The sequence below is a fragment of the Schistocerca cancellata genome, chromosome 1 (assembly GCF_023864275.1).
Source record: "Schistocerca cancellata isolate TAMUIC-IGC-003103 chromosome 1, iqSchCanc2.1, whole genome shotgun sequence".
Classification (NCBI taxonomy): domain Eukaryota; kingdom Metazoa; phylum Arthropoda; class Insecta; order Orthoptera; family Acrididae; genus Schistocerca; species Schistocerca cancellata.
This window is the reverse complement of record NC_064626.1, coordinates 1279575568-1279592316: the sequence shown is the minus strand read 5'-3', so window position 1 is coordinate 1279592316 and position 16749 is coordinate 1279575568. Positions and strand designations below refer to the sequence as shown.

General features: G+C 44.4%; 1 protein-coding gene across 1 annotated transcript in view; it reads right to left on the bottom strand.

The window, feature by feature from the left end:
* Window positions 1-16749, bottom strand: part of LOC126146948 (chondroitin sulfate N-acetylgalactosaminyltransferase 2-like) — a 116637-nt gene that overhangs the window by 10751 nt on the left and 89137 nt on the right. The window contains exon 7 of the mRNA XM_049915658.1: window positions 6790-6937. Within this exon, the coding sequence (XP_049771615.1) occupies window positions 6790-6937 (148 nt within the window). The remainder of the gene's footprint in view (window positions 1-6789; window positions 6938-16749) is intronic.

Below are 16749 nucleotides of genomic sequence, written 5' to 3'. Positions count from 1 at the left end.
AAAGTTTTGATAAGGGTCCCGTTTTCAGAAGTATAGGGTTTGGATATAAAATAAGTTTGAAGATGGTACAAGTTTCAAATCTCCCACTTCAGGTACTCACACAAACTGAGAAGAGGGCTCCGTCGTTAATCCTTGTAATGATGACGTCACGTAAAATAACTGGTACACTCGCAACTAGGCGGGCTCACTGTGGTGTTCAGTGAACGCCCCGCACTTGAAGAGGACGTCCTTCGACACGTAGAAAAGAACACATCGACGATTCTCGGAACATTGCCCATCCCATGATTTCCTGTGGAACACACAGGTCCAGATCTCATTGAGTCCTCTGTTAGCGTACCGCGAAGCGGGAGTCTTGGAAGTGACGCGACACCTGTAGAAAGCATTCCTGGTCGGTTATTCCGAATCGTCTTCTGCATCCGTTTCAGTGTTGTACAGCTGGCAACAGCATTGACAGTCTACACATGGACGAGAAAATGAGAAAAAGTAAAAATTAAAAGTATTAAAAAATTTGTCCCAAAAGACTCTGGTCATAGCTTGCTTCACGAATACCTTTATTTTGAACTTCTTACTACGATGGGGGCGACTTCGAGGAGTATCTCCATGACACTATTGGTTTCCTCTAAGACGATACTGATACCGAATTGGTTGCTGGAGAGACTCGCCCATCCGCTTGGCTTTATCCTCGTCTGTCAGTTGCCAACATGTCCAACAAGGTAAAGTTTTCCCTGAGCCAGTGGGCTGCACATAATGTTCACTACAGTACCAATACACAAGTAGAGTTGACGAAAGCGACGATCTGCTTGAAGCAACACGTCAACAAAGCACAAATTCTGACGGAAAGTCGGCGTTCTTGACCGCCCTGGCCGTGGTTCGTCTTTCACATCTGTTCTGCCTTCATCAAATCCCCAGCCGCTAAACGCGTACTCGTTTCGCAAAGTGCCATCAGTTGGCTATGAACCGTAGCGGGAGGCGTATTCTTTCAATACAGTTCTCTCGTCGGGCGCGTATCTGTCTACGCTTCCATCCTGAAACCGTACTGAGAAGTGCAGTGGACAACTGCCTGAGAGTTCTGATCGTTTCTGCTCTATATACGAGGTGCATTCAATTTCTAAGGCCTCCGATTTTTTTTCTCCGGACTGGAAAGAGATAGAAACATGCACATTGTTTTAAAATGAGACCGCGTTCATTGTCAATACGTCCCAGAGATGGCAGCACCATATGGCAGATGGAATTTTACCACCAGCGGTGAGAATGAGAACTGTTTTAAATACTTAAAATGGCGACGTTTTCCTTACTTGAACAGCGTGCAATCATTCGTTTTCTGAATTTGCGTGGTGTGAAACCAATTGAAATTCATCGACAGTTGAAGAAGACATGTGGTGATGGAGTTATGGATGTGTCGAAAGTGCGTTCGTGGGTGCGACAGTTTAATGAAAGCAGAACATTGTGTGACAACAAACCAAAACAACCTCGGGCTCGCACAAGCCGGTCTGACGACATGATCGACAAAGTGGAGAGAATTGTTTTGGGGAATCGCCGAATGACTGTTGAACAGATCGCCTCCAGAGTTGACATTTCTGTGGGTTCTGTGCACACAATCCTGCATGACGACCTGAAAATGCGAAAAGTGTCATCCAGGTGGGTGCCACGAATGCTGACGGACGACCACACGGCTGCCCATGTGGCTTGTTGCCAAGCAATGTTGACGCGCTACAACAGCATGAATGGGACTTTCTTTTCGTCGGTTGTGACAATGCATGAGACGTGGATGCCATTTTTCAATCCAGAAACAAAGCGCCAGTCAGCTCAATGGAAGCACACAGATTCACCGCCATCAAAAGAATTTCGGGTAACCGCCAGTGCTGAAAAAATGATAGTGTCCATGTTCTGGGACAGCGAGGGCGTAATCCTTACCCATTGCGTTCCAAAGGGCACTACGGTAACAGGTGCATCCTACGAAAATGTTTTGAACAAGAAATTCCTTCCTGCACTGCAACAAAAACGTCTGGGAAATGCTTCGTGTGTGCTGTTTCACCAAGACAACGCACCCGCACATCGAGCTAATGTTACGCAACAGTTTTTTCGTGATAACAACTTTGGAGTGATTCCTCATGCTCCCTACTCATCTGACCTGGCTCCTAGTGACTTTTGGCTTTTTCCAACAATGAAAGACACTCTCCGTGGCCGCACGATCACCAGCTGTGCTGCTATTGCCTCAGCGATTTTCCAGTGGTCAAAACAGATTCCTAAAGAAGCCTTCGCCGCTGCCATGGAATCATGGCGTCAGCGTTGTGAAAAATGTGTACGTCTGCAGGTCGATTACGTCGAGAAGTAACGCCAGTTTCATCGATTTCGGGTGAGTAGTTAATTAGGAAAAAAATCGGAGGCCTTAGAACTTGAATGCACCTTGTACATGTTATTTAATTCATACAGGTTAAGTGTACACCCACGAGAGCTCTTAATTGTTGAGCCAACCTGGCAGCAATTGAATTAGATTCACTGAAATGAAAGTAATGGATCTATGGAGATGAAATAAGTTTACAATAAAACGACACCAGTGAAAACCAATCAGAAATGGTGAACCTGCACGCAGTACATCACAACATACTCATTACACTGCAGATGGGTCTTAGTTTCTGATTTTTCTTGTCTCTCATGAACTGAGTAGTTACGCACCTGCACTGGTCATCAGGGCTACGGGCAGAAAAGAGGAACATGAGAAAGCAGACCTGTGTGGATGAAATTATGGCAGTGGAATCACTGTCGAGGCAACAGGGAATCTGGGAATTAGATTGCGCCAGTGGCACGATTTCTGAGGGTGGAAACTGGGAATTCCTAGAACTTGTTTGGTGGGTACTGTGTCTCGTGATGACACCTGGGGATGGTTTGCTTCATATCGCAGGTAATTCCAAGACTGAATGTGACCCACTGTATATATGACATGAAGACAGTATACTAAGTTGATGGACAAATTGATATCTATCTGACTAGACAATGGAAGTTGATAAATTAGGGGAGAGAAATCCTCCTTATACGACAGAGCCTACTGTGAAAAACATTGCCTTATCAGCTGAAGTCATCGCGCTATCCATTCCTGTACTGTTCATGTAGACGTTGATACGTTCCTGTTTCCCCATTGTAAAACAGCTGCTTGTCTCGGATGGAGAGTCAATTACAGAAATTGAATTAATTTCTGATGTGACCCAAGGGTAGATAACCATGTTAAAAAAATTTACGCATTTTGCTACTCGTTTCGACTTTAAACGATCGCCCTCAGCCATAGAAAACAATTCCTTAGCATCTATATGTTAAACAGCAGTTACTGCCATTCTGTGTCAAAATACTTTTTATGAGACCAAGTCTACCATCAAAGAAAAGCTCATATTCTGTCACTGACGTCAATTTATTTCGTATTTATGAAAGACGAAACGTGCACCAAACATTCCCATATCTGGCAGATAGAAAATTTTGTAGTATCTTTCGTCTTCCATAAATAAGAAAAGCACTCCATCTTCAGGCCACAAGTGGCCCATCGGGTCCATCCGACCGCCGTGTCATCCTCAGTGGAAGATGCGGGTAGGAGGGCCATGTAGTCAGCACACCGCTCTCCCGGTCGTTATGATGGTATTCTTGACCGAAGCCGCTACTATTCAGTCGAGTAGCTCCTCAATTGGCATCACGAGGCTGAGTGCATCCCGAAAAATGGCAACAGCGCATGGCGGCCTGGATGGGCCCACACCGAAGTGCCGACCACGCCCGACAGCGCTTAACTTCGATGATCTCACGGGAACCGGTGTGTCCACTGCTGCAAGGCCGTCGATAAATAAGAAAGTAAGAAGAAATTAACAAACTGCAATAACCCAATCTTCACTTCCTGTCAGTATCTGTCCCTTAGCGCAGCGTAAAAGACTCATTTTGGAAACAATGCAAAAACTACCGTCCGTGCGAGATTAAAACCATGTACCGTACCGTGGCTCCAATATTGGACATTTGCATTTCACTGGCAAGTGCTCTACGTATATAGTTACTCAAGAACGACTCACGACCTACCCTCACAGCCACACGTCCGCCAGTATCTCATCTCATGCCTTCAGAACTTCATAGAAATTCTCCTGAATTCCTCGTGGGACGAGCACTCCTGGAAGAAAAGATATTGCGAAGAAAAGGTGTAACCAAGGCCTGAAAATTAAATAAATCTTTAAGGGTGTTTGGATAGGTGAGTCTGTAGAGCACTTGAGCGAGACCAACAGGTCTCAAGTTCTAGTCCTAGCCCAGCACACTGTTTTAATCTGCCAGGAAGTTTCAGAACAACGCTCAGAGCGAAAATTCTTTCTGAAATGCATAAGCTTTTCCTAAGCATTCTTCGCCACATTCTTTTTTCATAGAGTAGTAGTTTTGCTAGCTATGCAGGAAAGTCCATGTAAAATTTGTATAGTAAGGGAGACGTACATGCCAACAGCTTTGCTGCAGTGCTTGGTTAGCACTTTGATGGGTCACCCTCCGGGAGTGTCGAGTGCTGTTGGCAAGTGGGGTGCGCTCAGCCCTGTGTGGTGTCTGTTTGTTCTGAGTCGTGTCTCCCTACCACTTTCGCGCAACGACACTCTGAGCGTTGCGACGCCAACTGAGGGGCGACTTGACTGAGAAGTAGCGGCAGTGGTGACGAAGACTGACAACGGCCGGGGGAGCGGCGCGCTGACCACGTGCCTAAGAGCTGAGGGTGACACGGCGGCCTGGTGGTACCGTTGCTGTTCGGACGTGGCCGTTAAAGAAGACGAAGAGCGATACTGAAACTGTATTTGGGTAGCTGCGGAGGATAGAATTTGTTCTTTTAAGACTATGGTCACTATTCAAATCCGCGCTCGTCTGTGGAGTGGAGAACTCACGCCTAAAACTATAAACTGTGGAAAAAATTCAGTTACATCCAGTTTAAGTATGCGTTGTTCAGAGATTCTGTCTAATACAATATATGGTTGTACGCTGGCCCAGTCATCCAGCTAGTAGTCCTTGAAAACTTATGGCGTATGGTGTAAACTTTAGGACGAGCAAGGACTTCTGAAGTCAGGTAGATTATTTGCGATGAGGACAGGCGCACAGACTCCTTTGTTACTTGTAGGGAAATACACAGATGAATCAAAAAATTGTGACCACTGTTCTCCGCGAAATTGCGTGGTGGCGCTGCGGACACATTTCGCGCTAAGTAAAGTACATAAGCGGAACAGAGACGGAAGGGGAATCACTAGTGGGGCGACAGAAACCGTAAATGGGGAAATCCACTGATATAAGCGACTCTGACAAAGGGCAAATTAGTGTGGCATGTCTTCTGGGAAAGTGCACCTCAGAAACGGTGAAATTGGTCAGTTGCTCGCGAGCTACTGTCTTGAGCATCTGTGGAAATTGGTTGAAGGACGGTGGACCTGCGAATACGCGACAAGCAGTCGAGTGTCCACGCCTCATTAAACAACGTGTAGGGTGGCGGTTGCTCGCGAGCAAATATAGCTGGCGATCTTTAGTCTGACAGAATACAGTGCAGGCGAAGGCACAAGTGTTCCAGAGCACACCATTCAGCAGACATGATTGAACATCGGCCTGTGCAGCAAATGGCGACCCCCCCCCTCTTCCCCGGTCTTTCCATAGTGTCTCAACGACATCGTCAGTTACGACTGGAGTGGACATTCAGTCATCGAGAGTGTACCGTGGATCAATGGGAACTTGTCGCATAGTCGGATGTATAACGTTTCTTGTTACATAGTATGGATAACCATGTCTGTAAACGCCATCATTCAGGCTGACCAAAACATGCACTGTACCGGAGACGCTTTCCTGTAAAGGCAATATTGTGGGCTTCTAAGGGACCTTCGGCACTAATCGAAGGCAGCGTAACAGCTTTGGGCTGCATGAACATTACTGTGGACCACGTCTATCCCTTCATGCTTGATGTCTTCCCTGAAGGGAGGATGAAAGTTCAATCCCGCGTCCGGCCATCCTGATTTAGGTTTTCCGTGATTTCCCTAAATCGCTCCAGGCAAATGCTGGGATGGTTCCTTTGAAAGGGCACGGCCTGCTTCCTTCCCCGTCCTTCTCTAATCCGATGAGAGCGATGACCTCGCGGTTTGGTCTCTTTCCTCAGAAAATCCAATCTTCCCTGACGGCGATGGCATATTTCAGGAGGACCACTCTCCATATCACAAGGCTAGGATCGTGCCGCACTGGTTTGAGAAGACTGGTACTGAACTCAGGTTGATGTCTTGTCCACAGAATTCGAGTGATCTGCACCTGACGCAACGCATCTGGGAGAGGCTATCGAGTGTTAGCTCCGCGTCCACAACCCATCGGTCCATAATTTACGGGAAGTGTACGACATGCACGAAGACGTCTGGTGCCACATATCTCGGGAAACCAACGAAGGACTCGTCGCATCTATGTGCCCCGTAGAATCGCTGCTGCAGTTCGCTCCAAAGGTGGACCAACAAACTACTGAACGGTCGGTCATAACGTTTTGGCTCATCAGTGTTTGCGGATTATTATGAAGAGATCTGGACTGCTGTCCTGTGACTCCCTACGTCATCGCGGTCCTAGTCGGCTTTTACCAGCAGGAAGTACCTTGTCTCTTGCTGGACTCCGTACCACTCCAGACCGCAATCAATAGTTTTCATTTTGAGTGTCTGGTGCTCCACATGACGTTATAACTTTTGCTGCAGATAATGAATGTGGCTGACGTCAGCACGCAGTGACACACCGAGGACCGTCACCCGGCAGCTGCCTGGAGGCCCGGCTGGAGCGGCCGCTCACCTTGGGGTGCCACAGGCGGAAGATGCCGGGGTCGGTGGCGCGGACCACCTTGACGCTCGACCGCACGTGGCGCCGGTACAGCGACACGCCCTCCCCACCCCAGCCGGGCGGCTCCTCCGCCGGGGTGGACGCCTTCAGGAAGTCAGACCTGTAAACACACCCCCGTCTGTAATCACGTCTGTAACAAATCCACACATTATGCTGCCACTCGCAAACTGGCAGCCTCGACACACGTGGCGAGTGTGCCAGCCGCTAACCACCACTGAGTTCCCAGTTGTAGTTTAGCTCAAATTCACCAAACGAATTTCACTTTGTTCGCTGATTCTCGGTTTGACGACTTTCACCCTCAACTTCTGCATCACATGGCCGACGCTTTCTCACGGCAGTCTACGTTAGTTCTTTTTTATGTCTATAATAAAGCCCATTACATAATAAATGCAATGGACTCTGTAAGAGTAATACACTACTGGCCATTAAAATTGCTACATCAAGAAGAAATACAGATGATAAACGGGTATTCATTGGACAAATATATTATACTAGAACCGACAAGTGATTACATTTTCACTCAATTTGGGTGCATAGATCCTGAGAAATCAGTACCTAGAACAACCACCTCTGGCCGTAATAGCGGCCTTGATACGCCTGGGCATTGAGTCAAACAGAGCTTAGATGGCGTGTACAGGTACAGCTCCCATACAGCTTCAACACGATACCACAGCTCATCAAGAGTAGTGACTGGCGGATTGTGACGAGCCAGTTGCTCGGGCACCATTGACCAGACGTTTTCAGTTGGTGAGAGATCTGGAGAATGTGCTGAACAGGGCAGCACGCGAACATTTTTTGTATCCAGTAAGGTCCGTACAGAACCTGCAACATGCGGTCGTGCGTTACCCTGCTGAAATGTAGGGTTTCGCAGCGATCGAATGAAGGGTAGAGCCACTGGTCGTAACATATCTGAAATGTAACGTCCACTGTTCAAAGTGCCGTCAATGCGAACAAGAGGTGACCGAGACGTGTAACCAATGGCACCCCATACCATCACGCCGGGTGATACGCCAGTATGGCAATGACGAATATACGCTTCCAATGTGCGTTCACCGCGATGTCGCCAAACACGGATGCGACCATCATGATGCTGTAAACAGAACCTGGATTCATCCGAAAAAATGACGTTTTGCCATTCGTGCACCCAGGTTCATCGTTGAGTACACCATCGCAGGCGCTCCTATCTGTGATGCAGCGTCAAGGGTAACAGCAGCCATGGTCTCCGAGCTGATATTTCATGCAGCTGCAAACGTCGTCGAACTGTCCGTGCAGATGGTTGTTGTCTTGCAAACGTCCCCATCTGTTGAATAAGGATCGAGACGTGGCTGCACGATCCGTTACACCCATGCGGATAAGATGCCGTCATCTCGACTGCTAGTGATACGAGACCGTTCGGATCCAGCACGGCATTCCGTATTACCCTCCTCAACCCACCGATTCCATATTCTGATAACAGTCATTGGATCTCGAGCAACGCGAACAGCAATGTCGCGATACGTTAACTGCAATTGCGATAGGCTATAATCCGGCCTTTATCAAAGTCGGAAACGTGATGGTACGCATTTCTCCTCCTTACACGAGGCATCACAACAACGTTCACCAGGCAACGCCGGCCAACTGCTGTTTGTGTATGCGAAATCGGTTGGAAGCGTTCCTCATGTCAGCACGTTGTAGGTGTCGCCACCGGCGCCAACCGTGTGTGAATGCTCTGAAAAGATAATCATTTCCATATCACAGCATCTTCTTCCTGTCGGTTAAATTTCGCGTCTGTAGCACGTCATCTTCGTGGTGTAGTAATTTTAATGGCCAGTAGTGTGTATTATCAGAGAGTTGATCGAACCTGTCGGGAACAGGTCTAGCAGCATGTCTCCGAACTCCTCAAATGTCTTCCTCTAATCCGGTCTGCTGTGGCTCCCGAACAAACGAGCACTACTCAGTAATGGAATGGCCAAATGTTCTGCACTCAGCCTCCTTGATAGAAAAGCAGGACTTTCCTAAGAACTCACCCAGTCAACGGGGACTAGAGTTCCTCTTTCTTACAACCGGCCTTACGTACTGGCTCCACTTTATTGACCTGCCTGGGTCAAGCAAGACACTAACAATATCGTGGTCTAACATTACAAGATCCTTTTTCCTACACATTGGCATTAATTTTTATTTCCTCACAATAAGGGCAAGCTACACCAAAGAGAAATTCTTTCTAAGTCTTCTTGCACCAACCTTTTCGACTTTTCTTTTTGGGTCATGGGCCTTCCAACTGCTTTGATGCAGCCAGCCCAGAATTCCTCTCTTGCGCCATCTCATGTTCTCAGAGTATCACTTGCACCCCGCGTCCTCAATTGTTCTACATCTACATAGGTACTCCGTAAGCCTCTGTACGGTGCGTGGCGGAGGGTACCCTGTACCAGTAACAGTCATTTCCTTTCCTGTTCCTCTGGCAAATACAAGGAGGAATAAACGACTGTCTGAATGCCCCCATACAATGCCTAATGTCTCTGATCTTACAAGGAGCGTTTGAAAAGTCCGTGCAAAAATAAAAACCTACTTACGTTTTTGGGATAAACCATTTTTTTTTATTTTTCAACATAGTCTCCTTTTAGATTTACACATTTCGTCCAACGCTCTTATAAATTGTTGATCCCTCGGAATAATAGGAATTGTCCAAGTCTGAAAAATAGTTGCTGCAATCACCTTCTCGTTTGAATAAAATCTTTGTCCCGCTAGCCATTTCTCCAAATTGGGGAACAAATAGTAGTCCGAGGGAGCCAAGTCTGAAGAATAGGGAGGATGTGAAGGGAGTTGGAATCCTATATCCATTAATTTTGCGACCACATCTGCTGAGGTGTGTGCTGGTGCGTTGTCGTGATGGAAAAGAGCTTTTTTTCTGTCCAATCGCCGGCGTTTTTCTTGCAGCTCAGTTTTCAAACGGTCCAATAACGATGAATAATATTCATCTGTAATAGTCTTCCCATTTCCCTGAAAGTCGGTGAGGATTATCCCTTGCGAATATCAAGGAACAGTCTCCATAACCTTTCCCACCGGAGGAATGGTCTTCGCCTTTTTTGGTGCAGATTCTCCCTCGGTCACCCATTGTTTAGATTGCTGTTTGGTCTCAGGAGTATAGTAACGTATCCATGTTTCATCCACAGTGACGAAAGGACGCTTAAAGTCCTGCGGACTCTTCCTGAACAGCTGCAAACCGTCTTTGCAACACTTCACACGATTCCGTTTTTGGTCAAGCGTGAGTGGATAGCTTTCTCATGTCCAAATGTTTATGCAAAATATTATGTACCCGTTCATTCGAGATGCCCACAGCACTAGGAATCTCACGCACCTTAACTCACCATATCATGGATTTTATCAATGATTTCTGGAGTCGTATCCTCCACAGGGCGCCCAGAACATTCAGCATCACTTGTGCCCTTATGGCTACTTCGAAAATTTTGAAACCACTTATAAACTGTTATAATCGGAGGTGCAGAGTCACCGTAATGTTTATCAATCTTCTCTTTAGTCTCCTGAGGCGTTTTGCCTTTCATAAAGTAATGTTTAATCACCACACGAAATTCTTTTTCGTCAATTTTTTGACAATCACTCGTCTTCCTCGACTCACACGAATGCCAAACACAAGGAAATAGATCAATATGGCTGAAACTTGGTGTGCGTTCTTTCCAAAGATGCTACTAACTAAAAATGACCTCGATACGCGCCGGTGGTGCCATCTCTCGGACTTTGCACGGTTTTTTCAAACAATGTTGTACGTTGGCGGCAGTAGAATCGTTCTGCAGTTGACCTCAAATGCCGCTTTTCTAATTTTTCTCGATATTGCACCTCGAGATGAAAGTCGTCTTCCTTCCAGTGAGTCCCGTTTTAATTCCCGAAGCATCTCCGTAATACTTGCGTATTACACTGGTAACAAATCTAGTAGCCCTCTTCTGAATTGCTTCGATGTCGTTCTTTAATTCGACCTGGTGCGGATTCCAAACACTCGAACAGTACTCAAGAATGGGTCGTAATAGTGTCCTATACTCGGTCTGCTTTACAGTGAACCGTCCGTTCTTCAATCCTTACATGCTCATTTCGTTTCATATTCCTTAGCAGCGTCACGCCTAGACATTAAACTGATATGACTCGGTCAAGCACTACACTACTAATGCTGTTGTTTTTCCTACTCATCCACATTAACTTACATTATCCCACATTTAGAGCTAGGCGACATTCATGACACCAACTACAAATCTTGTCTAAGTCATCTTGTATCCCCCTACAGTCACTTAACGACGGCAGCTTGCCACACACCACAGCATCATCAGCAAAAATCCGCACACTGCTGCTTATCCTTTCCGCCAGACCATCTATCTATACCTATAGGAAATCTGTCCTGTCACACTTTGTAAGTAAGCTGTTTATGTTTTCTTATCGGCAACCTTACGTAGCGCTCGGTATGAAAATCACTGGCTGTTCTGTGTGCAGTCTGTGGCTAGTTTGCATTGTTGTCTGCCATTGTAGTGTTGGACAGCTGGATGTGAACAGCACGTAGCGTTGCGCAGTTGGAGGTGAGCCGCCAGCAGTGGTGGATGTGGGGAGAGAGATGGCGCAGTTTTGAAATTTCTAAGACTGGATGTAATGAACTGCTATATATATTATGACTATTAAGGTAAATACATTGTTTGTTCTCTATTAACATCTTTCAATTGCTAACTATGCCTATCAGTAGTTAGTGCCTTCTGTAGTTTGAATCTTTAATTTAGCTGGCAGTAGTGGCGCTCGCTGTATTGCAGTAGCTTGAGTAATGAAGAATTTGGTGAAGTAAGTGATTTGTGAAGGGTATAGGTTAATGTTAGTCAGGGCCATTCTTTTGTAGGGATTTTTTAAAGTCAGATAGCGTTGCGCTAAGAATATTGTGAGTCAGTTTAAGCACAGTCATGAATAATTTTTCTAAGGGGACGTTTCAACTTCCCTGGGGCACTCCTGGCGGTAGCCTTGTCTCTGCCGTCGATGGCAACATAGGGGTTCTGTTAGATAAGAGGTCCGATATATTCCACTCTCTGTCGGCCCCACAGTTCTTATCCTCTACAGCTTCCTGCAGTACCACTGAAGTTATTCCCTGACTTCGTAACATATGTCCTGTTTTTTGTCCCTTCTACTTGCCTGTGTTTTCTAAATATTCCTTTCTTCTCTGATCATATGCAGAATCCCTCATTCATTCCGTCATCAGTCCACCTAATTTTCAACGTCCTTACAGAGAACCACAGTTCAGGCGCTTCGATTCTCTTGTTTTCCGGTTTCATTCACTATTACAATGCTGCCCTCCACACTTACATTATCAGAAATTCCTTGCTCAAATTAAGATCTACCTTGGCTGCTACTACAGAAATGCAATCTTTATCTGCGTTATTCTACATCTACATCTACATCCATACTCCGCAAGCTACCTGACGGTGTGTGGCGGAGGGTACTTTGAGTACCTCTATCGGTTCTCCCTTCTATTCCAGTCTCGTATCGTTCGTGGAAAGAAAGATTGTCGGTATGCCTCTGTGTGGGCTCGAATCTCTCTGATTTTATTCTCATGGTCTCTTCGCGAGATATACGTAGGAGGGAGCAATATACTGCTTGACTGCTCGGTGAAGGTATGTTCTCGAAACTTCAACAAAAGCCCGTACCGAGTTACTGAACGTGTCTTTCAGAGTCTTCTGTTCTGTTTTTATGTCCTCATTATTTGGTCCGTCATATGTTGTTTTGCTTCTAAGGTAGCAGTATTTCTTAAGTTCGCCAAGTTCGTGTTCCCATAATTTTGATATTAAGTTCATCACTAATCTCATTTCTGGTGCTCCTCATTACTTTCGTCTTTCCGCGGTTAACTCTTAATCCATATTCTTTACTTATTACATTTTCCGTTCCATTTTTCAGCTCCTGTTATTCTTCTTCACTCTCACTTTCCATCATTGCTTCTTTTATATAATTGAATAATAGGGACGAAAGACTGCATCCTGTATTACACCCTGTTTCTTCTGAGCATTTTGTCCTTTATCATCCATGCTTATTTTTCCCCTCTTGGATCTTGTCCATGTTGCATATTACCCGCCTTTCCCTAAGTCTTACTATTACTCCAAATTTCCGACATCTCGCACTATTTTACATTGCCGAAAGCCTTTTCTACGTCGGCAAATCGACAAATCCTGTGAACGTGTCTTGATTTTCTTGTGTATTACATCCATCATCACGCACAAAGTTAGAACTACCTGTGTGGTGCGTTTACCTTCGATGGTTGTCTTACAGGCTCTCGATTTTCTTTTTCATTCATCTGTGTGTTATTACTGTCAGCAACACGGATGCATGTACTGTTAAGCTGACTGTATTAAATTCTTGTACTTACTAGCCGTTGATGTCTTCGGGATTGTGTGCGTGAAATTTTTCCGGAAGTTGGACGTCACGTCTCAAGTCTCATAGATCGTATAAACCAGCTTAAATAGCCGCCCGGTTGTCAGTTCCCCAAACGATTTTAGAAATTCCGACAGGATGTTATCCATCCCTTCTGCCTTATTTGGCCGCAACTTTTGCGAAGCTTCGTTAGACTAAAACTCTAGTACTACGTTCTCCGTATCGAGTGCCATTTCTTTTTCTATCACAACAGGCAAGTAGGTATCTTCAATGTACTCTTTGTCACTTAACCACTCTCTCCTCTACGTTTTACACTGGAGTCCTTACTGCGCTCTTAATATTGCCGCCATGCTTTTAATTTCACCGAAATCTGTTTTTACTTTTCCGTATGCTGAATCACTATCCTCCCATAGCCACCCAAAGATGAATCTTTCCCGAACACTATAGCGCCATCAGCAGACAGTGCTCGTCACCCTATCCGACAGACTGTTTATATGCAGCAGGCTAATTCTGGCAGGTTCTCTGTCCCAGGCACGGGGGGGAGGTGTTTCTGCTATCATGATCGACTGCATTTTATCGCCTTCTATAAAAGCATCACTATAAAAATGAAACAAAAACACGAACTGTTACTACAGCTAGTAACACCGCTTTTACTCTACAACAACTACGAGCGGTTGTTATGGAAACCTAGACATGCAAAGGTAGCATTTTCATAGCATATTTTGAAAATATGTTACTCTTGAGCGGTGTACGTTAGGATTGTTGTCAAGACTTCATAAAATTAGGGAAGTCATGGGTCTGAAGATGGTTATATAAATAATACCGAAACCGGTCACCTATGTTATTAACACATAAGTGTTGTGATCAAGACTGAACTTTAGTTAAAATATAATAATATATTGATCACTGTATTCCAAAAATGTTTACCAAAATTGTACGAAATTATACTTATTTTTCTGTAATAGTTTAATCATTACGACCCGCTTAGCCAGCCAAGAGCGGTAGCGCCCATGCTTCCGGGACGCTAGGAGGCGAACCATTTTCGGATCGAATCCGCCTCGTGGATTAACGACGAGGGCTAGTGAACCGGCCACCCTGGATGTGGTTTTTAGGCGGTTTCCCACATCCAAATAGGTAAATACCGAGTTGGGACCCACGCCCCTCCTCAGATGCAACGTTACCCAAACGTTTAGAAAACGTAGCCATACTTACACACGAGATCCACACTAGATGCAGACAGATGGTGTACACAGATTCCTTCCCAGGGAGAGCAGCGCCTTCTGGAAAGACGTCCGGCCACCACATCGCGAAAACCGAAGTACAACAATACCGACCTCGTAGCGGAACAGGAAATGGCACAAGGGAAAGAATAATAATAATAATAAGAAGAAGAAGAAGAAGAAGAAGCTAGTTATTTAGTACCATAATTTTGTGTGGGATGAATATCGTAGTTACGTTTAGACTTCGTATCCGTTAGCTAGGGCATCACCCATGTAATGCCACTCAAACTGCGGATCATTTTTTTATCAACACCAATAGAAACATTTTAACCATATTTGTTGTAGTCAGGAGTATAACTGAGGAAGTAATAACAATTTATTTCATCTAATATAACGACTAACGCTACCGAAAACTAAACATGCATTCAAAATTTGCATCGTAGATACATTTTTGTAATAATTACACTGCAATAGATAAATAAAATTTTAATGCTGCGTTGCCTGATGTTATGCGGTGTTTACATAAAACCGCAAAGTACTAAATGTGATCGATCTACAGCAGGGGTGGGCAATTGTTTTGGCTCGGGGACCACATTATAGACAGAGAGGTTAGCGGAGGGCCGCACCTTATAAACCTTTCACATCTAATGTCGTATATATATACTGGCGGCATATATATATATATATATATATATATATATATATATATATATATATATATATATATGTGTGTGTGTGTGTGTGTGTGTGTGTGTGTGTGTGTGCAGTATTCCCAAAATTTTTATTGCATGTTTTCTTTATTTCTAATGACGTATCACACATAGAGTTGCAATTTCGGGTGTAGCGGTGAAAGCGTTAAAATGCGATTAGTTAGCTTTACATTTCATAAAAGAATCATAAAAATCATTAGATATAAATGAAAGAGTCAGAAGCAAAGGAGTATAAGTATATTTATTATAATTTTGATAAGACTAAAGTCACTTGTACCTCTTTCCTTCTGACATCCTCAAATAAGATAGTTGTGTTCAATTTCATTTATTTTGCTAGTTTAATATCATCTCCAAGTAAATTAAATTTAAAAACAAGTTTAATGGGACAAATGCATCCTATCACAATTTTGCACTTTTTATTTAATTTTTTTTTTCTCTAATCGGGAGTCAGACTGCTAGCTGATATTCTCATATATTCTCATCACAGCCTGCAAATTACTGTCTGTTAAACAGCTTCGGTATTTGCTCTAGTTGATTTTCGAGCAAGAAAAACTTTGTTCACAAATATACGTCGATCCAAATATGGAGAACTTTTTGCCTGCAAATTTCTTGATACATGGAAATTTTTCAGCTGACAAAGATTTATGAAAGTCAACTAAAGTTACAGCACTAAACATTTCTTTCACTGCGTGATCTGCCTGCATGTCAATCAGTTCAAGTTCCAGCTCCTGTGGTGCAGTGTCAATGTCAGCAGTGATGGGATACGATGAAACATTAAATTGAGGCTCAACTTTCTTAAACTCCTGAAATTTTGTAGTAAACTCAGCCTCTAAACTCTGCAGATAATCCCTAACCTTAGCTGAAACACTTCCAGTTAGTTTCTGTTTCCCTAGTAAAGAGAAATGACAGAATTTGCCTTCATTTGCTTGCCTTGCAAACAGACCTAGTTTTGTTTTAAATCCTTTGACATGTGTCCACATTTCATGAGCAAACAACCCCTTTCCCTGCAATGTCACATTCAGCTGTACTATACTGTACTGTAGATTCTACAGTAATGTGCTTTGAAAATATAGGGTTTGAATGCTACCTGTTCATGTCCAGGTCCCCCACAACACTAATTTTGTAAGTCATGATAGGTAAGATGCAGGAGAGGTTGTTGTTGTTGTTGTGGTCTTCAATCCTGAGACTGGTTTGATGCAGCTCTCCATGCTACTCTATCCTGTGCTAGCTTATCATCTCCCAGTTGTTACTGCAGCCTATATCCTTCTGAATCTGTTTAGTGTATTCATCTCTTGGTCTCCCTCTACGATTTTTACCCTCCACTCTGCCCTCCAGTACTACATTGGTGATCCCTTGATGCCTCAGAACATGTCCTACCAACCGATCCCTTCTTCTTCTCAAGTTGTGCCACAAACTCCTCTTCTCCCCAATTCTATTCAATATCTCCTCATTAGATATGTGATCTATCCATCTAATCTTCAGCATTCTTCTGTAACATCTCAATTCGAAAGCTTCTATTCTCTTCTTGTCTAAACTATTTATCGTCCACGTTTCACTTCCATACATGGCTACACTCCATACAAATACTTTCAGAAACGACT